At 42.8% G+C, this 25,985-nt stretch overlaps 1 protein-coding gene across 1 annotated transcript in view; it reads left to right on the plus strand.

The window, feature by feature from the left end:
- The first annotated feature begins 788 nt into the window (after positions 1-788).
- The window catches only part of LOC139373066 (transcription factor Maf-like), a 67,460-nt gene continuing 42,263 nt past the window's right edge, over positions 789-25,985 (plus strand). Inside the window, exons 1-2 of the mRNA XM_071113124.1 lie at positions 789-1,825; positions 11,665-11,738. Of these exons, the coding sequence (XP_070969225.1) occupies positions 789-1,825; positions 11,665-11,692 (1,065 nt within the window). The 3' untranslated portion in view covers positions 11,693-11,738. The remainder of the gene's footprint in view (positions 1,826-11,664; positions 11,739-25,985) is intronic.

The raw sequence follows: 25,985 nt of genomic DNA on the forward strand, positions 1-25,985 counted from the left end.
TTGTTATTATGCTGACAAAATGGTATCGTAGGCTATATCTATACCCTATTCATAAGGTAGCTAATATACTATTAACTTGCTTTTTATATGTAGCTTATCCCATGTAGGTATCCCAACTTTATTCAAAGAAATGGAATGCACATATTTACCATTCATTGAAAGTCGTTATAACCAATAGGCTAAGTGGTGTTTCTTTGTTTTGTTTTTACTGTCTTTATTCTGCATTCTAGAGAGGGATCCCAGAGTTTCCAAAATGTTGGATTTTCTACTATTATGCCTATTATGCTAATTATCCCTCAAAGCGAGATAGCTCATTGGCTGTGAGTACAAATGTAATATTTGAGCCCAGAGCCCTGATGTTAGGACGCCTATAAAATTCAGCAAGGCGTTTGAACTCGTCTGCAGGGATTGATGGCTTTTAAAAAAACACTCTCTCCGTCAAGCCTGGGGTGGAGTTGTTTTTCTTTCCTTCTCTACAAGGCATGAATTTGCCTGTGACACGGCACGTGAACCTCCTTCAATTTGGCGCACTAATCCTAAAATAAGGCATGAAGTGTTAAATGTTAGAAACACACAGAACTGCGCTCAGACAAGGAGAAAGAGAGGGAGAAAACGGAGGAGAGTGAGACGCACGCGCTGCTCTGGTGCGTCTGTGCAGAGACTGCATAAAAAGAGAGAAAAAAATAACAAAAAAAACGTGCGCTGCGCAATTAGGCTAGAAACCTTGTGTTTTTTCTCTCCATTTTCTGGAAGATAAAATAAATAAAGAAATCAAGCTGGCTCAGTGCATGTCACAGCAGCCCGCTTTGACAGGTGCTGCTCAGCCCCTTTGGAGGACTGCTTTCAGCAGCAGCAGGATGGCATCAGAACTGGCAATGAGCAACTCCGACCTGCCCACCAGTCCCCTGGCCATGGAATATGTTAATGACTTCGATCTGATGAAGTTTGAAGTGAAAAAGGAGCCGGTGGAGCCGGATCGCAGCATCAGCCAGTGCAGCCGCCTGATCGCCGGGGGATCCTTGTCTTCCACCCCGATGAGCACGCCTTGCAGCTCGGTTCCCCCTTCCCCAAGCTTTTCGGCGCCCAGCCCGGGCTCCGGGAGCGAGCAGAAAGCTCACCTGGAGGATTTCTACTGGATGAGCGGCTACCAACAGCAGCTGAATCCCGAAGCGCTGGGCTTCAGCCCCGAAGACGCGGTAGAGGCGCTGATCAGCAGCAGTCACCATCTCCAGTCCTTCGATGGCTATGCTAGAGGGCAGCAGTTCGCCGGGGTGGCCGGGGCAGGAGGCGGCATGGCCGGGGAGGAGATGGGCTCAGCAGCCGCTGTGGTATCCGCTGTTATCGCTGCAGCGGCAGCGCAGAACGGAGGTCCACACCACCATCACCACCACCACCACGCCGGGGGACACCACCCCTCCACAGGGGTCCCGTCCAACGCCAGTTCGGCAGGCAGCCACCAGCACATAGGACACCTGGACCTGGACGACCGGTTTTCGGACGACCAGCTGGTGAGCATGTCAGTACGGGAGCTGAACCGACAACTGCGCGGGGTCAGCAAGGAGGAGGTGATCCGGCTGAAACAGAAGAGGAGGACCCTAAAGAACAGAGGCTATGCCCAGTCCTGCCGCTACAAGCGGGTCCAGCAGAGACATGTTCTGGAGGGCGAGAAGACGCAGCTGATCCAGCAGGTGGACCACCTCAAGGCGGAGATATCGCGGCTGGCCAGGGAGCGGGACGCATACAAGGACAAGTACGAGAAGCTCATAACCAACGGCTGCAGGGTAAACGGATCCGACAACACCCCCTCGTCCCCAGAGTTTTTCATGTGAGTTTTACGGCGTCAAAAATAGTAAAACAATTTAAAAGAGGAAAATAAATTGTCTTACATTTAGTCAGATGTGTAAAGTTTCTGTGCGTAAAGTTGTGGCGTGGCAAAGATACAAATTACACCTTTTATTTTGTTTTTATATTTTGTTGCGATATTTTATGAAAACGGGGTTAGGTAGTTAAATATCCTCTATGCATCTTAATTGTTTTACCGTCGTTATTTTGTAGCTATTTTAAGAAGTAAAAAGAAAACATGTGTGAGGTTTGTTTCGTTTGACATCTCCCTCAAAAGTGTACAATAATCATTAAGTATCTGTGCATCCAAACCTTTCTCAATAGGCTTTCATTTAGGGCCTACAGTAAATGTAGTCAAATTGAACTGAAAGGTAACTTCATTATTTAGATGTTTCAGCCTGTCTTCTTGTATAATTTGCCACATTCTCATATTATCAATGTTGTTCATGTTTTGAGCATTCAAACAATAGCCTATGGCGTACAGCAAGGGTATTTAATTCAACTCTTACACTAGGTCCATAAACTTGCTGGTTTTCTATTCTACCTGATAATTAATTGCACCCACCTGGCGTCCCAGGTCTAAATACGTCCCTGATTAGAGAGAAACAATGAAAAGGGCAGTGGAACTGGCTTCGAGGTCTAGGGTTGAATTGGGGGGTTAGGGTTAGGGTTAGGGTTATAGCCTATCCTAAGACAACCGTGTGGGTCATGTCCGGTATTTGCTGTTCTTTTACTATTGTTGTGAAGATTTCGTCGAACCCGTTTTATACATTTTATAGTTTGAACTCATCACTTTTTTGGTGATTTGGGCCGAAATGTTTGAGGGACTTCATCATCCATCCGTCTCCTCGACTCACCTCTCCTCCTCTCCTCACGTCTCACCGTACCGTCTGACATCGAGCATCATTCTCGATACACACAAACCTGCTGACGCATCGCCTTTCACTTGTCAGGCTTGGCTTATACAGTATGTCTGGAGAAAGACAGACAGGACATTTGGAATTAGATCGTCTCTGGAATGGAGTGCGTTGTGTTCTATACTGTTTGGCTTTCATTGTGTGTAGCCCACTATATTTTTAAATCTGATGGCATTTTGTACTTCAGGATTCCTGTGGATTCCTTTCTAATTCAAAAGGGCACATTTTAATTCAGTAAATATTCAGACAATATCATGTTATCTTGTCACACAATAGGTTGCTTTTTATTTTTTGAATATTGTAAGAATATTTTGATTAAATATAAGCCTACTTTTATATCAGTTATGTCCAAATGCACTAAATGGTTTTCTTTCTTATTTTCTTGTCTTGTCTTTGATATATGCATGCTCTTAAATCAGGTGGCTTCAGTTTGACTTTATCAAAAGTGTTATCACGATTCACCAATACGAGGAGGAGAAATTCCTTCATCTGAAGGTGTCCTTCTATGAATGTTATGGAAGTGTGGGAACTATTGCACGCATGTTACCCGCAACGCCGTGGGTTTTAACCGATCAGAAAACGATTGGGAAATAAAATTGGAAAATATTAATGTAATGTTCAATAACATTCTATAAAATGTCACCACATATTGTTTGGACAACACAGTCCGCGACCATTATCTTGAGCTACATGTTTAAAATGGAATATCTACATTTCCACCATTCATCAATAAATGTTTATGAATGGAAACTTAGCTTTAATTTATGTTATTTTTATTATTCATGCATGTTCAAATTATTGCAATGCTGACTTATCACCGGTTTTATTAGCCTAATATTGTCGTGGATAAGGCTAAATTAGGCCTAATTCTCGGGGTAAAATTAAATTCATAATATCTTTCGGAAATAGGTCTAATTTCTGTGTTTTGGTTTTAGACCTGTCTTGTAATCTCAATATGCCTAGATGTTTGCCTCCCGCTCTGCTGTAGGCTATACTGTACCCACATTTTAGGAGGACAATATAGGCCCAAAGCAAAACAAATGTTTGCGGCTTAGAAAGGCCTACATTCGCTTTATGATGTTCTAGAAGCTGTAGGCCTAATAACGTGTTGGGTTTATCTCTTCTTCTATGTTGTGCATCTTCCGCTGTGTTGTGCAGAAATAATTTCACCTGTTGCTTGCTTTCTCAAGAGAAATACAACATTCCAATTTAAAATGTCCACTTTATTTAGACTACTAGGCTACACATGCGGATTGTTTTAAGCACACTTCACATGACGCCGGACGCAGGTCCCCATACCGGTCCACTTTTGTTAATCATTATTTTGGAGCACACTTTTGCTCTGTGCTCGGTAGCAGTCTAAAAACTCGACTCTGAACCATTCAACTCAAAAGTTTAATTCTAAATATGGCATGGAGATAACTGGCATATTTTATTTAGTTCAATAAAAACGGACCCTATTTGCCTCAGGTCAATTGAAAGGGAATTAGTCTAGCCTACTTGATGCGCAGAGGTTAGCCTAGAACTAAGTTTAACATGTCATTTTTTTCTGAAATCCTATTTTGACGAATACAAATCGCTCACTGTTTGCTTATGGTGTACATATTACGGCAGTGTAGAAAAGGGAACTGGTGCCGGACGGTCCCCTCGAATTAGTTTGTTCAATTTCATGACATTTAGCAGACGCTCTTATCCAGATGAGTAATTGGGATCAAATGCCTTGCTCATCTTGCTCATTTTCCAGCCAGGTCAGCCGTGATCGCGAGCTAGTTGGGGATTCGAACAAGTGACGTTTCGGTTATTGTTCCCACGCGCTTAACCGCTAGGTTACCTGCCGCCCCATGACCAGTCTTCTATTTCTTCGTTCGATATTGGAATTTGAAGTATACTACCAAATGAGGTAAATGGAAAAAAGCCCCCTCTTGAAAAATAAATACTTTCATGATTAATATCTCGAAATTCATAACATACCAAATGCTTCTGTAGCTAACATGAAGAAAACAAATTGAGTATAGGCCTATGCAACATGTCAAGTGTTGATCCCATGTTTCATGAGATGAAATAAAATATCTCTGAAATTTTCCATTTGCACAAAAAGCTTATTTCTCTCAAATGTTGTGCACAACATTGTTTACATGCCTGTTAGTGAGCATTTCTGCTTTGACAAGATAATCCATCCACCTGACAGGTGTAGCATATATATAAACTGATTAAACAGCATGATCATTACACAGGTGCACCTTGTGCTGGGGACAGTAAAAGGCCTCTCTAAAATGTGCAGTTTTGTCACACAACACAATACCACAGATGTCTCACAGATGTTTTGAGGGAGAATACAATAGGCATGCTGACTGCAGGAATGTAACCAGAGCTGTTGCCAGATAATTGATGTGTTCTGAAACAAAGCTGAAAATGTCCCAGTTGGCCTGCATAATCACCAAACATGTCACCCACTGAGCATGTTTGGGATGCTCTGGATCTATGTGTATGACAGCATGTTCCAGTTGCCGCCAATATCCAGCAACTTCAAAAGCCATCGAAGATGAGTGAGACAACATTCCACAATCAACAACCTGATCAACTCTATGAGAAGGAGATGTGTCACTCTGCCTTTTTTAAAGGTATCTGTGACCAACAGATGCATATTGGTATTCCCAGCCATATGAAATCCATTAATTAGGGCCTAATTTATTTATTTCAATTGTATGATTTCCAAATATGAACTGTAACTCAGTAAAATCTTATAAATTGTTGCATGTTGCGTTAATAATTTTATTCAGTTTAGTTACAGTGCCTCCTAAAGACATGATTGACATGGGGAAAAGAGGGTATTGATGCTGATGATTGATGTAAATCTGCTAGTTAGCTAGCTCAATTTCTTTTACTGATTGTAATTTACCTCTCTGTCGTTCTGTCTCTCTCTGCTGCGCGTATCAGCCAAGCAGACCAAATATTGATGATGATGGAGGCTAAATCAAGTGTTATCAAGTGTTAATCAATGGTATGCTGCTGTGGCAGTACTGATAATATTTAAACTAGGTATCTAGCTACACACACTAGGCCGGTAATCGCATCTCTCAAGCCATGCATGTGACCCGGAGCTTGAAATCTTCATACAGGGCAGACTTGAAAAAGATGCAACTGGGCGCGACTCGTGAGCGAGCTCCGTACAGGTCGAGATCAACAGGCGCAACCAAGGGACAGGGTGGGGGTGGCGAACTTGAAGATGACTTGCGGGCAGTGGGTTCCGAACAACAATGACAACAAATGTACAAAAATAAATTATACCTCCACCCAAAAGGGCACTTTCAATACTGGAATGGCAAAGGGACGTGTGCTCTGCACAGATAGAGCCTTATCTGTGCACGTGCCTGACAATGTTACAGCTGCACAGGTCAGTTTTTTAAAAGGGAGAATCTAGCGTGTCTGTTTCCAGGGGCGGATTGGCCATCTGGCAATTCCGGCAAATGCCAGATGGGCTGGACCATTGTTGAGTTGGGTGGGCTGGTAAACATTTACACATGAACATATATTTTTAATATAAAAAATATACAATGAGATTTAGGAACACCTTCCTAATATTTTACCCTCAATTCATCAGGGCATGGACACGGCATGGACTACAACGTGTCCCATGTTGACACCAATTTTTTATTTATCTAGGCAAGTCAGTTAAGAACAATTTCTTATTTTCAATGACGGCCTAGGAACAGTGGGTTAACTGACTGTTCAGGGGCAGAATGACAGATTTGTACCTTGTCAGCTCAGGGGTTTGAACTTGCAACCTTACTAGTCCAATGCTCTAACCACTAGGCTACCCTGCCGCCCTTGTCTCAAGTTGGCTGGATTGAGACATGAATTGTGTATGTGTGCCATTCAGATGGTGAATGGGAAAGACAAAGACAAAAGATGCCTTTGAATGGGTTTGGTAATAGGTGCCAGGCGCACCGGTTTAAGTATGTCAAGAACTGCAGCGGTGCTGGGTTTTTCACATTCAACAGTTACCCATGTGTATCAAGAATGGTCCACCAGCCAAAGGATATCCACCTAATTTGACACAAATGTGTGAAGCATTGTAGTCATCAGGGGCCAGCATCCCTGTGGAATGTTTTCGTCACCTTGTAGAATTCATGGCCAGGCAAATTTAGGCTGTTCCAAAGGCAAAAAGGAGTGCAACTGAATATTAGGAAAGTGTTCCTAATGTTTTGTACACTCAGTGTATTCGCAAGGTGCGAACTTGGTGCTAAGCCCCTATAGCAGAGTCTGTGTTTTGTTTGTCTATTGAAGTCAGTGTGTGTGTGTGTGTGTGTGTGTGTGTGTGTGTGTGTGTGTGTGTGTGTGTGTGTGTGTGTGTGCGAATGCGAGTGCATGTGTGTGATTTAATTGGAAATTGTGGAATATTTTGCAACTTTGTGGGAATGTTCTGTGCAACCTCTTAAGTAAAATATGTGAATATCACAATAATATTATTGCAACATCCCAGACAACATCCATAAATTAATGAAATATTCTGGGAACCTTTAAAGAACCCGATGTTCCGTCAATTTTTTTTACAACATAAAGAAATGTCCTGAACAAGCTAACTTGAACATTGTATGAATGTCATCACAACTGAGCATATTTTGTGCTTTGGAAACCTGTCTCTTGTAATGTACCCACACGTTTCCTACAACCTAATTAAATGTTCTGTGAACCTTTAAAGACCTCAGAAATGCTGTTTCGTCAACATTCTTGCAGCATCAAAGGAATGTTTTGTGCACCCTGATACAAACATCAGGGAGCACAACTGGACAATTGTATTGTTTTGGGAACCTATCTGTAGTTATATCCCCACAATGTTCCCACAACCTAAATAAATGTTTTAAGAACTTTTAAAGAAAATAAAAATGTGTTCTGGGAACGTTCTTGTAACATCAGGTGAATGTTTTTTGCAACCTAAAAGAACATTGTATAATCACCAGCAAAACTGTACAGTTCATCTTTTGTGATGTCCTCACAATGTTCCCACCAGACTGTTTCCACAACCTAATGAAACATTCTGGGCAACTTTAAAGAACAGATGAAATGTGTTCTGGCAACATTCTTGCAACATCAGGCGAATGTTTTATACTAACATTGTATTATTATCAACACGACTGGGCAGTTTTTGTGATATGAGAACATTTGCCGCAACCTAACGAATGTTCTGGGAACTTTCACAGAACTAATTCTGGTTTGCTGGGAAAATGTTAGTTAGGACAACATCCAAATGTAAAATGAAACACTAACTAGAACTTAATGGGAATCTTAGCTAATGTTCTTGAAATGTTCCCGGGTTTGCTAGGATTATATTAGGATTAATTTAATCAGCATGAAGTGTAATTCCATTCTCTGTCCCACCTTATTGACTCGTGAACTGCAATAATTTCTACCATGCCCAATGATTGGATTATTACAGATAATGCAGTTGTTTCCTGTCATAATATTGGACTTTCTCTCTGAGGTCAACAATGGGAAATCACTTTGAAACGTATTCTTATTGACATTTGAATCATTATTATGTACTTCACTTTAATGCCTTTATTAATGGCAGAAGGGATGTCTGTGTATTTTGTGTATGTGTGTGTGTGTGTGTGTGTGTGTGCGTGTAAGTATACGCGCATGTGCTTGTGTGTGACTAAGTGCGTGTGTTAGGACGTCAATATCCAGCATTGTGTCTTTTATTTGACCTTGCGATGAGAGTCTATACAGGCATCCATTAATCCAGTCTGTTTATCTATTTCGTGTTCAGTGTAGACAATATGTATGAGCAGATCACTTTCTCACTTTATTACAACGCATTGAATTCAATATACGCATTGTTATGACGAAATCTGAGATCACCTAAACGACCAGTTCTTCAAGCTAAATTCCTCTGTTTGCATATTCATGGTCTTGCTTTATGTAACAGTAACAGAGCAAAAGTTGAATCCACCTCCTCATTTAGGTTATTTTTGCTGCAATAATTTCTGTATGCTTCTGTTTAAATCATTTATGCTATTATTAACACATAGACACACACATCCAAGCTTGCCCTGACACAGCACCCCAAAGGTTAAACACATATTCACATTCAAAAGAGTAAACTATTTTAATTTCTTCCACTCACTCTCCATCTGCATCTCTCCCTGCGTCACGATAAACATTTACACTTAAAGGGATTTAAATCAACCACATTTATGTACCTACGTGTGCGTGTGTGTGGGTTTGTGCGTGTGTGTGTGTGTGCCAAGGTTATTATAGTAAACTAAAACAAATCATGAAAAAAACGATTTAGTAAACTGAAATAAAATAATTAATAAACCTGTTCAAAAAACGTAAACTATACTGAAACTATTAACTTTGACTCCAAAACGAACAAAAAGAAATAAAAACCATCATGAATTATGTTCATTTTTAGTTTTGTCCTAAACTCTAGGAACAAGCTGTTGGAATGGGTTTGCAAGATACTAAATCTGTCGGGTTAATGCAGCCAGGAGATGGTGATTTTTCAAAAAGGCCTAGTTTGTGCATCACCATCGCCAGTTATCACTAGCTAACAAGGGAAGGAAACGGCTAGCTAGCTAACTTGACTCTTCTTGCATGTACTACTTAAGTTAGATAGTATTTCATTGGTGTAAACCTGGACGAGAGAGAGTTTCCTTCCACCAAGTCACATTGAGATTGACTTTATAATTTAAACCTAACCAAACTTAATCTTAGCTCTGGAGAACCTAAGGCCATGCAGACATACAGTAGGGTTCTCAATTAGATAATTGACCACAGTGGGGTTAATGTGTACAGCTGTCCCTATGCTCTGTTGAACTGTTAATAATCACTGTGTGCAAGACACTTTTGGAAATGCTACTATCATATCAAACCAAAATGATTTTACAAATCCAAAATGTTAACTTACTGTGCACCGTTTTAATGCAGATTCCCACAGAGGTGTTTTACGTTGCACTTCCTGAGCTAATGGGAACTTGGAAAGGAACCAAATAAACCTGTTGGCTGGAAGCTGTATTACACCAACAATCTCAGTGGAAATCTGTGGTAAAACAGCGTATATTTTGTAATTGTAAAGCTATTTTTGGATCATAATTAAGTTGAATGTTCAAGGTTTCCAAAACCGCATCGCAATCAATGATCAATTGCTTCTAGATAGAGCATTTCACACTTCACCAAATCACCTCAGCTAATCAAATTGGACATGGAATGACTCCATTGTCGCATTGGAGTCTTGAGAAGGGCTAACCTAACCTATGACCTGACCCAGTACCTTATGTATTACTGCGTGACATCCCGAAAAACACAGAAAACTGAACAACCCAAATGGCTCCTTGCCTCCCATGCATGCCTTTCTAACACTGAAACACTAAATAATATAAAAAAAATGTTTTTAGAAACTGAGTGGTGTGAGACCTGCATGCTGATTGGCTGACAGCCGTGGTATATCAGACCGTATACCAAGGGTATGACAAAACATGTATTTTTACATTGGTAACCAGTTTATAATAGCAATAAGGCACCTCTGGAGTTCGTGATATATAGCCAATATACCACAGCTAAGGGCTTTATCCAGGCACTCTGTGTTGCGTCGTGCTTAAGAACAGCCCTTAGCCGTGGTATATTGTCCATACACCACACCACCTCGGGCATTATTGCTTAAGTATACAACTAAAACTAAATAAAGCCTTGAAAATTAGGTCTCTTCCCTCTCTCTCTCTCTCTCTCTCTCTCTCTGAGCCAGTCTAACAGACATTGATCTCCAGCCAGACAATGTGACTCAGTGTTGTACAGCTCTTCCTCCATCTCTCTCCTCCTTTCTCCTCTCCTACTCTCTCCTTTATCTGTACCTGGGAAAGACCCTGACCTCACACACTTGTGCCATGTCCTAGCCTTCTCTGTGTGTTTGTGTTTCCTTGAAATGCTGCCAGCAGGCATATCCCACACCAGTGTGTGCATGCACATGTTTGTTCACATTTTGTTCTTGATTATATCCACCTATGGCTTATTCATCTGCCCGAGATCTGAAAATAAACATTAGTTTCTACGGCTCTGGTCAACTTCACACTGATCAGCACACATTACCACATAACAGGACTCAGTAGGCTACTGCACCTCTAGTCAATAGAGTGAGAGGCTGAAAAACAGCTTCTATCTCAAGGCCATCAGACTGTTAAACAGCCACCACTAACATTGAGTGGCTGCTGCCAACACACTGACTCAACTCCAGCCACTTTAATAATGGAAATTGATGTACAAAAATGTATCACTAGCCACTTTAAACAATGCCACTTAATATAATGTTCACATACCCTACATTACTCATCTCATATGTATATGTATATACTGTACTCTATATCATCTACTGCATCTTGCCATCTTTATGTAATACATGTATCACTAGCCACTTTAAACAATGCCACTTTGTTTACATACGCTACATTACTCATCTCATATGTATATACTGTACTCTATACCATCTACTGCATCTTGCCTATGCCGCTCTGTACCATCACTCATTCATATATCTTCATGTACATATTCTTTATCCCTTTACACTTGTGTGTATAAGGTAGTAGTTTTGGAATTGTTAGGTTAGATTACTCGTTGGTTATTACTACATTGTCGGAACTAGAAGCACAAGCATTTCACTACACTCACATTAACATCTGCTAACCATGTGTATGTGACAAATACATTTGATTTGATTTGATTTGAAGTGTTCAGGTTGTGGGTTGTTCCCATCCTGCTCTCTCCCTTTCTCTCTCTCTCTCTTTTTATTTTTCTTTCCCTTATTCACCTTCCTCTCCCTTTTACAGAAGTTCAGTGCATGTTTTAGTGAAACAATGTTCTGCCCTTTTTACTGTGTTTTAATCCTTCCGTTTATTATCACTATCCTCAGGACGTCGAGAAAGTTCCTCCATCTGTGATAGTGACCCCTGAACCCTGCACATGACCCTTGACCTGGAGTCTAAGGTAACGTCAGCCATCTCATTCCTTTTCCTCTTCAGTTCACTGCTCACCATAGTTTTTTATTGTTTGTTTATTGTTGCTATTTGTAATACTTGTTAAACAAATACAGGTATTTTGCATTTTATGTTCAATTGTACAATTATACTGAAGGATATACACTGAGTGTACAAAACATTATGAACACCTGCTCTTTCCATGACATAGCTATGATCCCTTATTGATGTCACCTGTAAAATCCACTTCAATCAGTGTAGATGAAGGGGAGGAGACAGGTTAAAGAAGGATTTTGAAGCCTTGAGACGTGTATGTGTGCCATTCAGAAGCACAATGGGCAAGACAAAATATTCACTGGTTTGAGTATGTCAAGAACTGAAACGCTGCTGGGTTTTTCCCACTCAACAGTTTCCCATGTGTATCAAGAATGGTCCACCAGCCAATTTGACACAACTGTGGGAAGCATTGGAGTCAACATGGGCCAGCATGACTAAGGTAACCTGCCTAAATGACTACCGACCCATGGCACTCACGTCTGTAGCCATGAAGTGCTTTGAAAGGCTGGTCATGGCTCACATCAACACCATTATCCCAGAAACCCTATACCCACTCCAATTTGCATACTCACCCCAACAGATCCGCAGATCAACAACTAAACACCTCCCTCTGCAACTGGATCCTGGACTTCCTGACGTGCAGCCCCAAGGTGGTAAGGGTAGGGAACAACACATCCGAGACGCTGATCCTCAACACAGGGGCCCTCAGGGGTGCGTGCTCAGTCCCCTCCTGTACTCCCTGTTCACTCATGACTGCATGGCCAGGCACGACTACACCACCATCATCAAGTTTGCCTATGACACAATGGTGGTAGTAGGCCTGATCAACGACCAAGATGAGACAGCCTATAGGGAGGAAGTCAGAGACCTGGCAGTGTGGTGCCGGAACAACAACCTCTCCCTCAACGTGATCAAGACAAAAGAGATGATTGTGGACTACAGGAAAAGGAGGACCGAGCAAGCCCCCATTCTCATCGACGGGGCTGTAGTGAAACAGGTTGAGAGCTTTAAGTTCCTTGGTGTCCACATCACCAACAAACTATCATGGTCCAAACACACCAAGAGAGTCGTGAGGAGGGCATGACAAAGCCTATTTCACACCAGGAGACTGAAAAGATTTGGCATGTGTCCTCAGATCCTCAAAAGGTTCTACAGCTGCACCATTGAAAGCATCCTGACGGATAGCATCACTGCCTAGTATGGCAACTGCTCGGCCTCCGACCGCAAGGCATCACAGAGGGTAGTGCGTATGGCCCAGTACATCACTGGGGCTAAGCTTCCTGCCATCCAGGACCTCTATACCAGGCGGTGTCAGAGTAAGGCCCTAAAAATGGTCAAAGACTCCAACCACCCTAGTCATAGACTGTTATCTCTGCTACCGCAAGGCAAGCAGTACCGGAGCACCAAGTCTAGGTCCAAAAGGCTTCTACCCCCAAGCCATAAGACTTCTGAACAGCTCATCAAAGGGCTACCCAGACCCCTCTTTTACACTGCTGCTACTCTCTGATTATTATCTATGCATAGTCACTTTAACTCTACATATTACCTCAATTACCTCGACTAACCGGTGCCACCGCACATTGACTCTGTATATAGCCTCGCTATTATTATTTTATTGCTACTGTTTAATAATGTTTTACCTTTTATTTTCTATTTCTTACTTAACACTTGTTTTTGTTTTTTTTCTTAGAACTTATTAAAGCATTGTTGGTTAAGGGCTTGTAAGTAAGCATTTCACTGTAAGGTCTACCTGTTGAATTCGGCGCATGTGACAAATAACATATGATTGGATTTGATCCGTGTGGAATGCTTTGGACACCTTGTAGTCTACGCCCCGACGAATTGAGGCTATTCTGAGGGCAAAGGAGGTTCAACTCAATATTAGGAAGGTGTTCCTAATGTTTTGTACACTTAGTGTACATATGAATAGTATTTACATTTTGTATTATTATCATTGACCATAAAGATCGTTGAAAAAATATTTACCAAATAATTGCCCGTTTCTCTTGTAAAATGGTTTCACTATTTTGCAAAATTATTTTGCACATTTTAGTAGGGGTTACATTTGCTGATTTATTTGGAGATTTTATAGAAATTGTTTACAATCTTCAGAGTGATAGAAACACACATCCTCACCTCAGAACCTTTTCTGTGTTGATTTGTTTCGATTTGAGCTGATTTTACCACAGTATGTAACCCTCTAAATGTGTCTCTATAAAGTGAGCTAGTCCAGGCGATAGGCTGGCCTCTGTTTTCTGTACCTCTGGTGAAGCTGTGTGTTGACAGTCTGTGTGTTCTGGTTTTGCTGGAAGCCAGGGCTAGCTGTATGGGAGAGTGGGGTAAGTTGAGCCACCCTTCTTTCTAGGAAACCATACACAAAATTAATACTTTGACTAAATATTTAGGAAGAGGTCTTCATTTCATGGAGTCTGTGAAGGATGAAAACACATGTAAAAAGTGGTATTATTATTATTATTGCTGGGATTTGAGGTAACAACAGGGCCTATGTTAAAAGTATTTTTATAAGTACAAAGGGTGTTAGGTGTTAAAACATGTTTAAAATTATTATTATGTTGAATTGTGTTTGGGAAATAGAGATAGACATGGTTTTAAAAAGTTAGTGGTAATATTTCATTCAGTAAAGACATTTGATGGCGGCTTAACTTACTCTGTCCCGCAGCTCAACTTACCTCATACCTGGGGTTGTGCCAAGTCACCACTTGTTTTGGAGAAGCTATGTTTTGAAAATGTTTACATAAAATCTGCTTATTTCCAGGGATACACAACATCCTGAAATATATGTAGATATTTTTGGTCGAAAAAATACTATATTTCCCTTGATGGAGTGATGCTGAATGTAAACAATGGCTCAACTTACCCCACTCTCCCCTACAGGCGCCATACAGCTAGGCTAAGTTCAGGAGGACGTCTTTCTTGTTGGGACGTCTTTCACCCTCTATATATTGTGATTCACTAAAACACAAATCTCCTAATAAAACCCTCAGATCTCAATTTGCAGACATATATGAGGATTTTCGATATGGACAGTGACTGTACATTAGCTATTCTTTGAGGATTGCTACAGCATGTTTTTGACAGGCTTTTGTCTCTGTGGCTTGTGTCTGTGACAGGATGCAGTTCTCTGTCTGGTGTCTTACAGTACTGGCTGGAAAGTGACATGCCCTCTCGCGCACCCTAGTGCTCATAGGATAGGGTCACGACCTTTCACCTCTCAGCTGACCCTCGAACCAACGTCTCAGTCTCCTGTCTCCACGGATCACATTGACAGATAGATGGACGGGTGGGAGTATGGGAAGAGTGAGGGACCGAGGGACAGACGGAGGGAGAGAGGCAGGGAAGGGGGAACCTCAGTATCATGGCAGACAAGCAGGCATTGAAGGATGAAATGTGGAAGGAGCAATGGAGGGTAAGAGGGAGGACTAAGGGAAGGAAATAATTAGGGATGAAGGGATCTGGCAGTGGGTGCAGCCAGACAGACAGGTAGTCAAGCAGGCAGGCAGATAGGGAGAGCGGAGCCAGAAAGTGATCTTACTATTGTTCCAGTAGGATCGAAGAGCTTACTTAAAGGCCTGGTCAATGTGAAGTATCACCCTCACATAGCACTGAGTCTGAGATAGCACCCTCACATAGCACTGAGTCTGAGATAGCACCCTCACATAGCACTGAGTCTGAGATAGCACCCTCACAGCCTGACAACTCGTCACCACTGTAAAACCATGTCCTCATACACACCAACAGACACAGTGTGTGTCCACTTTGGTAAAAACCCCATGAAAATCTGGACAGATTCAACATCAGTGTCACAGTTGCCCTGTGTGTGTTAAGTGAACTCTAAGGAATTGTGTGGCAGTGACAGGGTTAACATACATTTGTGAAATATTACAAAGCAGTGAGTGTGTGTGTGTGGGAGTGTGTGTGTGTGTGTGTGTGTGTGTGTGTGTGTGTGCGTGTATGTGTGGGAGTGTGTGTGTGTGTGTGTGTGCGTGTATGTGTGGGAGTGTGTGTGTGTGTGTGTGTGTGCGTGTATGTGTGGGAGGGTGTGTGTGTGTGTGTGTGTGTGTGTGTGTGTGTGTGTGTGTGTGTGTGTGTGTGTGTGTGTGCGTGTATGTGTGGGAGTGTGTGTGTGTGTGTGTGTGCGTGTATGTGTGGGAGTGTGTGTGTGTGTGTGTGTGTGCGTGTATGTGTGTGTGTGTGTGTGTGTGTGTGTGTGTGTGTGTGCGTGTGTGACATTAGGACACCTGCATACTTCAGCATTTTTTGCCTGTCAGGAATTCTGAGGTCACTGGTTGGGGGAAAGGGAGGTGGGAATGGAGGAAGGAGAGAGGAGAGAGAGGGAGAGGAAGGAGAAAGGGCGATCTTTAGAAGCAGGCTTAAGCTATAGAGCATATTACTCGTCAGGTGTGAGTGTGTGTGTGTGTGTGTGTGTGTGTGTGTGTGTGTGTGTGTGTGTGTGTGTGTGTGTGTGTGTGTGTGTGTGTGTGTGTGTGTGTGTGTGTGTGTGTGTGTGTGTGTGTGTGTGTGTGTGTGTTTGTGTGTGTGTGTGTGCATGTGTGTGTGTGTGTGTGTGGTGCCTCCCAAGCTGCCAGCAGGCAGGTCAGGTTATTAGAGGACACAGACACAGCAACGTGTGTGTAAGTGAGGAGGGACTGTGTGTATATACAGTATGTATTTTTCTTCATTATTGCAGTATTTGTCTTTGTCTCCTTGGACAGTAAGATCCATGCATATACATTATACATAATATCTCAGAGCAATGCCATAAGCCAAGCTTTTTAACATCGCCCCTCTTCTCCTTTCAAATGATGTTAATGTGCAATGCTGTGTCTCTCTCCTCCCATGTTTCTAATTGTTTGAGTACGGAGCCCAAATATAGTTGTTTTATTCAGATGTATCTTAATTAGTCTTCGGTACAGTGCGTGCTGCGTACATGAGTGTTGCGTGAGGTGTGTGTTGAAGAGGAGGGGGGAGTCACCTCAGAGACACGGTCGTCTTCAGGTAGTGAATGTGTGTTCACAGCTTGATTAAGCAAGATGCAGTGATTAGTTGTGAGTTAGTGCATTGTATTTCCCCTGAACTATCATAGTTCTTAGCCTTAGGGTTAGGGTCTTCCTTTAGCCGACAGTGTACCCTCATCCTCCTCCCTCTCTCCTCTTTTCTTCTATGTTTGTACTCTCCTCAAACACACACGCTGACACACGTCTCCTCCTCCTTTCCCTCTTCTCCTCCCTCGCCTCTCTTCTCTGCAGTGTCTCCCCAGTTCTAGCTTGTTAGCTTTGCACCTTGGCATATAGTGCATCCATATCATTGTGTGTTTATGTGTGTGTGTGTGTGTGTGTGTGTCACCTATCCCTCTTCATAGAAATGTTTTTAGTCTCTGTGCATCCATATCCAAGCTGCAGCCGTCCATCCCCTCTTTCTGAAACTGTTTATTCCCCTCTCTGAGACCCAGCACAGGGCACACACACACGCACACACACACGCACATAGGCACGCACACACACAATCACACACACGCACATCCTTCTCCTGTTTGTTATCTTGATAAATAACCAGGCTGCAGGGAAACTGCTGAATTCTATCTTTCTCCCTCTATTTCCTGACACCCATTTTAAGTTCTGCAAGGGAACTAACTAACAAACAGAGATAAATAATGAAAGGCTCGTGCTGAACACACTCTGCTGTTCCCATACACACACACGCATGCACGCACGCACACGTACGTTCCTCCTCCATGAATCTGCCCTCATCACCTTTGTGTATGACACACACATAATGGCTCTGATAATCAGATGCATGTCCCGTAAGTGCAGTGTGCACTTGGCTGTGTTTTCTGATATGATCACATACTATATATCGCTTGGTTGCTTTTTATATTGACCCATCTCTCTCTCTCTCTCTCTCTCTCTCTCTCACGCACACACGCACACACCCTCTGTGTGGTATATAAACAGAAGTCTTCCTATCCGATACGACACCTCATGTATTATTTTAACAATGTATAGTGTGGTGCATGAAAAGGTCACTCCCAGAGAACTAACTCCATGTAAATGTAACAAGATGTATGGACTACACACTGCAGACTCTTGTCACAGTTTGTGTTTTACAGTGTGGTATAAAGAGGGACTCATATACCCACTAGAGTTGGTGCATCATGACTGTGTGTTGAGGATACAGTAGTACTTTGGCAGTAAGGTTTATACAGTGTTTGAATGAAATTAGTAAGTGTTGTGTGTTTATCACATGTACTATAAATCACTCATTCATGGGTGGTTAATTAAGAGAAAATATGAAAATAAGAGATTAATAGTCATTATAGTCATTTCATTGTACATTCATTTAATGTTCTCGCTTGTGGTCTTGATAACTGAATTATAGAGAGAAAGAGACAGAGAATTCAACATACCAATTAGGATCTGGCTACAAATACTTTAATCAGTTATAGAACCCATTGCCCTTTATGGTTGTGAGGTCTGAGGTCCACTTACCAATCAAGAATTCACAAAATGGGACAAACACCAAATTGAGAGTCCGCATGCAGATTTCTGCAGAAATATACTCTGTGTACCACGTAAAACACCAAATAATGCATGCAGAACAGAATTGGGCCGATACCCACTAATGATCCAAATCCAGAAATAGAGGGTCAATTCTACAACCACCTAAAAGGAAGTGATTCCCAAACATTCCATAAAGCCATCACCCCTACAGAGAGATGAACCTGGAGAAGACTAAGCAAGCTGTTCCTGGGGCTCTGTTTACAAACAGACCCCACAGAGCCCCAGGACAGCAACACAATTAGACCCAACCAAATCATGAGAAAACAAAAAAGGGAATTACTTGACACAATGGAAAGAATTAACAAAAAAAACTTTGAACTTTTGAACTTTATTTAAAAATGACGCCTAAAAAACCAAGAACAAAAAAAACAACCGTGAAGCTTTGGGCTATGTGCCCTGAACAACTACAAAGTTAACTTCCCACTAAACAGGTGGGGGAAAAGGGTACCTAAGTATGGTTCTCAATCAGAGACAACGATAGACAGCTGTCCCTGATTGAGAACCATACCAGGCCAAGACATAGAAATACAAAACATAGAAAAAAGGACAGAATGCCCACCCTAGTCACACCCTGGCCTAACCAAATAGAGAATAAAAAGCCTCTCTATGGCCAGGGCGTGACAGTATGACCATATTAGAGACACATATTTCCCTCAGATTTCATAGACCCACAAAGAATTCAAAAAACAAATCCAATTTTGATAAACTCCCATATCTATTGGGTGAAATACCACAGTGTGCCATCACAGCAGCAAAATGTGTGACCCGTTGGCACAAGAAAATGGTGAAGAACAAACAACATTGTAAATACAACCCATGTTTATGTTTATTTATTTTTCCCTTTTGTACTTTAACTATTTGCACATCATTACAACACTGTATATAGACATAATATGACATTTGTAATGTCTTTATTCATTTGGAACTTGTGTGAGTGTAATGTTTACTGTTCATTTTTGTTTATTGCACATTTGTTTATTATCTATTTCACTTGCTTTGGCAACGTAAACATAAGTTTCCCATGTCAATAAAGTCTCTCAAATTGAAATTTTAATTGAATTGAGAGAGAGAGAGAGAGAGAGAGAGAGAGAGAGAGAGAGATGTATCTGGGTGGATAGTTAGATTGAGCCAGCCGCAGAGACTATATATCAGTTGTGCAGTCTACATCGACTTACTCCCTATTTCTCTCTCTCTCTCTCTCTCGCGCGCTCTCTCTCTGCTAGATTGACTTATCACTGACGCTTCTCCCTCTCCCCTCCTCAGCACATGCTAGCTAGAAAGATTCCTCCCTGTACACAGTAGAGAAGACCTACAGACTGAATAATGGTTCTTAACTGTTGGCTCTCTTTTCTTCTGCTAGCATGCAATATTTTACAGCTATTGTACATTACTGTACACAAAGCCACTGTGTCTTTCTAAATAGCCTCTGGAATTTGTACTATTCTCACTTGTCCCTGATTTCTTTTGGTAAAAGTGATTGCATTTGTAGACTGTGAGTACATTTACATGCACACTAATATTTTGATATTAAACTGATTATGGCAGTAGGCCAAGTAAATCAAATCAAATCAAATTGTATTTGTCACATGCGCCGAATACAACCTTACAGTGAAATGCTTACTTACAAGCCCTTAACCAACAATGCAGTTCAAGGAATAGAGTTTACAAAATATTTACTAAATAAACTAACGTTTAAAAAATCTAATCAATCAAACAAAAAGTAACACAAGAAATGTACATGCCAATAACGAGTCTATATAAAGGGGGTGCCTGTACCATGTCAATGTGCAGGGGTTCAGGTTAGTTGAGATCATTTGTAAAGTGACTATGCATAGATAATAGACAGTGAGTAGCAGCAGTGTGAAAACAAAAGGGGGGAGGCTTTTGGTCCTAGACTTGATGCTCCGGTATCGCTGCCGTGTGGTAGCAGAGAGAACAGTCTATGACTTGGGTGACTGGAGTCTTTGACCATTTTTAGGGCCTTCCTCTGACACAGCCTAGTCTATAGGTTTTGGATATCAGGAAGCTTGGCCCCGGTGATGTACCTGGCCTTACCCTCTGTAGCGTCTTACGGTCAGATGCCGAGCAGTTGCCATACCTGGCGTTGATGCAACTGGTCACGATGCTCTCAATGGTGCAGCTGTAGAACTTTTTGAGGATCTGGGGACCCATGCCAAATCTTTTCAGTCTCCTGAGGGGGACAAGGTGTTGTCGTGCCCTCACCACAACTGTTTTGGTGTTTGGACTATGATAGTCTTTTGGTGATGTGTACACCAAGGAACTTGAAACACTCAACCCACTCCACTTCAGTCCTGTCGTTGTTGTTAATTTGGGCCTGTTCAGCCCTCCTTTTCGTATAGTCCACGATCAGCTCCTTTGTCTTGCTCACATTGAGTGAGAGGTTGTTGTCCTGGCACCACACTGCCAGGTCTCTGACCTCCTCCCTATAGGCTGTCTCATCGTTGTCGGTGATCAGGCCTACCACTGTTGTGTCGTCAGCAAACTTAATGATGGTGTTGGAGTCGTGCTTGGCCACGCAGTCGTAGGTGAACAGGGAGTACAGGAGGGGACTGAGCACGCACTCCTGAGAGACCCCGGTATTGAGGATCAGCATGGCAGATGTGTTGTTGCCTACCCTTACCACCTGGGGGCGGCCCGTCAGGAAGTCCAGGATCCAGTTGCAGAGGGAGGTGTTTAGTACCAGGGTCCTTATCTTAGTGATTAGCTTTGTGGGTACTATGGTGTTGAACACTGAGCTGTAGTCAATGATCAGCATTCTCACATAGGTGTTCCTTTTGTCCAGTTGGGAAAGGGCAGTGCGATTGAGATTGCGTCATCTGTGGATCTGTTAGGGCGGTATGCGAATTGGAGTTGGTCTAGGGTTTCTGGCATGATGGTGTTGATATGAGCCATGACCAGCCTTTCAAAGCACTTCATGGCTACCACGTGAGTGCTACGGTCGGTAGTCATTTAGGAAGTTTACCTTTGATTTCTTGGGCACAGGGACTATGGTGGTCTATTTGAAACATGTATGTATTCCAGACTCGGCCAGGGAGAGTTTGAAAATGGAATCAGGAGGATAGAATTATGGTCCGATTTTCCAAATGGAGGCTGAGAGTGAGCTTTGTATGCGTCTCTGTGTGTGGAGTAAAGGTGGTCTAGAGTTTATTTTCCTCTGGTTGCACATGACATTCTGGGGAGAAATTAGGTCAAATGGATTTAAGTTTGCCTGCATTAAAGTCCCCGGCCACTAGGAGCGCCTCTAGGAGCGAGCAATACCTCAAGACTTCTTTAATATTAGACACTGCGGACCAGCAGTTATTGGCAAATAGACACACACCCCCGACCCTCGTCTTACCAGACGTAGCTGCTCTGTCCTGCCGAAACACGGAGAAGTTAGCCAGCTCTATATTATTCGTGTCATCATTCAGCCAAGTCTCGGTGGAACATAAGGTATTACAGTTTTAATGTCCCGTTGGTAGGATAGTCTTAATCGTAGATCATACAGTTTGTTTTCCAATGATTGCACGTTGGCCAGGTATGCAATAGTTAAACCTGCTCTGTTTATCATAATTGGCATAAGGTCACATTTGAAGTAAGCTTACACCAGTTAAAATACCTGATTTTCTGTGCAATCTTTTGAATTATTAGGACATGTAAACAGCTTAATCAGAGGTCCAGCTTGTGTATTTGATCTGCGCAAGTGCCAGCACCAGCCGAACAAGCCTCCCTCTTTAGCGCGAGTGAAGTGAGTTCGGAAAAAAGGAATGTATGCATCTTAGAAATAGTTTTCAAATGCAAACTGCATATGTCCCAACTCAGAATCAAATAGGCTTCACAAAAATATCATGGCGCTGTGGTAGAATGTTTCTTTTGCTTGGCAATTTTCTACATTTATCAAGTGTCCAATCAGGTGGCCTGATTTCAGATGTGTCCATGTAAATTATTAGGAAAGCATGTAAATGTTTAAATCAAACTATTATATTAATCTGGCTATTCACAATAATTGTATTATTGTGTGCATGTACAGTAACCGTACTCAGTGAATTGATGTAATAAAGCTACTGTTCATTGCCGGCCGGCTGGCTGGCTAAACCAAGGCTGACCACTGCATTGCCTGTATCAGTTCCCTCAGACCTGGTGTATCAGCAGGGACAAGCAGGCAGGTTATATACAGAGAATCAGCCTGGCCACTGGTTTTTAAATGAGTGCTAAAACTTTCATGACAGGAAAAAGGACAGGTTCTGGTGATGGAGAGGAGGGGAGGGGAGGGGAGGGGAGAGGAGAGGAGGGGAGAGGAGGGGAAGGGAAGAGAGGAGGGGAGGGGAGAGGAGGGGAGGGGAGGGGAGAGGAGGGGAGGGGAAGGGAAGAGAGGAGGGGAGGGGAGAAGAGGGGAGGGGAAAAGAGAGGAATGGAGAGGAGGGGAGGGGAAGGGAAGAGAGGTGGGGGAGAGAAGAGGGAACACACACCCTAATAGACCACAGCAAATCCTTTAATGCATGCTCCGATTGAGCACATACACACACACCCTCACACAGTGTTTAACAGGCAGGTATTCCATGGAGAAGAGAGGGTTTTAATGATTGGGGAAGTGATTCCCAGCAGCTCTGCACTCTGGTTTCCCAGTCCTCCCCTCTGTCGATGTCTCTGATAATGATGTCAATGAGAACGGATGCAGGGAGGGATGGATGGAGGGAGGGTAGGAGGAGATGATTAGAGACATACTGCTAATCGCTAGGCCACAGAGGAATCTCTACCGCAGGGAGAGAGAGAGAGAGAGAGAGAGAGAGAGAGAGAGAGATTCTGCGTGTGTTCTAAAACACTAAAACGCTGAGTACCGGGTTTACTACTTTAACTGCTCCTGTTGTCACAGACACTTAGGGGTTAACTCTCCCTTTCCCTGTCTGCTTCGCTCTCTCTGTTCTGTTAGTGAACATTTTAGAAGTGTGCTCAAATCTTACATAAACAGGGCACTGTGCCCTTCTCACTTTCTTCCCCCTCCCCCCCTCTCTCTCCTTTCTCCCCTTCTCCCTTCCACTTTCCCTGCTCCTGTGCTTGCTCTACTGCTCTGGGTCAAGGTTGACACATACAGCACAGAGAGAGAAGAGGCATGAGGGAGGTGGAGCGAGAGAGAGAGAGAGAGGTGTCAGGGCACTCACTTTTGGCACACTGTGTGAACATACTGTATGTACAGCAGGGTTCCCCAAATGGCGGCCCGCATGCCGAATTTGGACCACAGGTTAATTTATTTGGCCCCTCCAAGTTTTCAGTTCAAACCATTTTGTATTATTCTTTTTTAGTTGTTGAACATTCAAGACTGTAAAAACACCAGTAAATCAACTACAAGTGATTTTAATTTTGGAAATCTGTTACAAAGTATTCCCACACATAATAGAGAGATATATGTGATCGTATACCATTTTATTTATTCAGGTAAGTTGAATTATTCACGTAACACATTCTCATTTACAGCTATGACCTGGTTAATAGTTACAGGTGAGAGGAGGAAGGATGAACGAGCCAATTGTAAGCTGGGGATGATTAAGTGGCCATGATGGTATGGGGGCCAAATTGGAAATTTAGCCAGGACACCAGGGTTAACAACCCTACTCTTACAATAAGTGCCATGGGATCTTTAGTGACCACAGAGTGTCAGGAAACCCATTTAACATCCCATCCGAAATACAGCACCCTATACAGGGCAATGTCCCAATCACTGTTCTGGGGCATTGGGATCTTTTTTATTGACCAGATGAAAGAGTGCCTCCAACACCACTTCCAGCAGCATCTGGTCTCCCATCCAGGGACTGACCAGGACCAACCCTGCTTAGCTTCAGAGGCAAGCCAGTAGTGGGTGTACAAATGTAAGCAAGTTTTGAAATGTTTATGTTTTAGTCAAATATTATACCTGTTTGGGCTTCTTACAGTCAATTTACAGTGTACAAATGATTTGAAATTATGTTGCGGCCCCGTGACCATCCACTCAAGAAAAAAATCAGCCCAAGGCTAAATCTAGTTTATCTTTATTTAACTAGGAAAGTCAGTTAAGAACAACATTTTATTTACAATGAAGGCCTACCCCAGCCAAACCCAAACAACGCTGGGCCAATTGTACACCGCCCTACAATCACAGCTGATTGTAATACAGCCTGAAATCGAACCAGGTTCTGTAGTGACGCCTCTAGCACAGAGATGCAGTGCCTTAAACCGCTGCGCCACTCGGGAGCTCCAATCAAGTTGATGATCCCTGCTGTACTGGCTCTACAAACAAATCCCGGAGAGAGATCTCTCTTTATCTTTATCTGCCTGCCTCTCGATCTCTCTCTTATAGTACAAACATGCACAGGTCTATTTTAGAACAGAAATGTTAGACACTTCCAGCAGGAGTAAATCCTACCTGCTCACAACAACACTTTATTTATGCTGAAAAGCTACAAATCAGAGAAAAAAACGGTTTTATTTGTTTATATTGATTTATATTATTTTCTGTCTTTCTCATTTGCTTGTACTGTATCTGTTCTAGTGTTCCATGAGTTCCATTCCCCCAGTACTCTCCAGTGATTGGCTGTTAGATTTAGGGGCGCTGACCCGCTGTCAGGGTTAGACTGGCTGGGCCAATCAGAATCTTGACAGGAGACAGACAGGAGAACACCGGCGAGACAACTCACCCCCTATCCCACCTATCTCACCCCATACCTCACCTTCTATCTCACCTGTCTCACCTCATACCTCACCCCCTATCTCACCTGTCTCACCCTATACCTCACCTTATATCTCACCCCATACCTCACCCCCTATCCCACCTGTCTCACCCTATACCTCACCTTCTATCTAACCTGTCTCACCCTATACCTCACCTTCTACCTCACCTGTCTCACCCCATACCTCACCCCTATCCCACCTGTCTCACCCCATACCTCACCTTCTATCTCACCTGTCTCACCCCATACCTCACCCCTATCCCACCTCATACCTCACCCCCTATCTCACCTGTCTCACCCTATACCTCACCTTCTATCTCACCCCATACCTCACCCCCTATCCCACCTGTCTCACCCTATACCTCACCTTCTATCCAACCTGTCTCACCCCATACCTCACCTTCTACCTCACCTGTCTCACCCCATACCTCACCCCTATCCCACCTGTCTCACCCTATACCTCACCTTCTATCTCACCTGTTTCACCCTATACCTCACCTTCTATCTCACCTGTTTCACCCTATACCTCACCTTCTATCTCACCTGTTTCACCCCATACCTCACCCCTATCCCACCTGTTTCACCCTATTCCTCATCTTCTATCTCACCTGTTTCACCCTATACCTCACCTTCTATCTCACCTGTTTCACCCTATTCCTCACCTTCTATCTCACCTGTTTCACCCTATACCTCACCTTCTATCTCACCTGTTTCACCCTATACCTCACCTTCTATCTCACCTGTTTCACCCTATTCCTCACCTTCTATCTCACCTATTTCACCCTATTCCTCACCTTCTATCTCACCTGTTTCACCCTATACCTCACCTTCTATCTCACCCGTTTCATCCTATACCTCACCTTCTATCTCACCTGTTTCACCCTATACCTCACCTTCTATCTCACCTGTTTCACCCTATTC

The sequence above is a fragment of the Oncorhynchus clarkii genome, chromosome 2 (assembly GCF_045791955.1).
Source record: "Oncorhynchus clarkii lewisi isolate Uvic-CL-2024 chromosome 2, UVic_Ocla_1.0, whole genome shotgun sequence".
Taxonomy (NCBI): domain Eukaryota; kingdom Metazoa; phylum Chordata; class Actinopteri; order Salmoniformes; family Salmonidae; genus Oncorhynchus; species Oncorhynchus clarkii.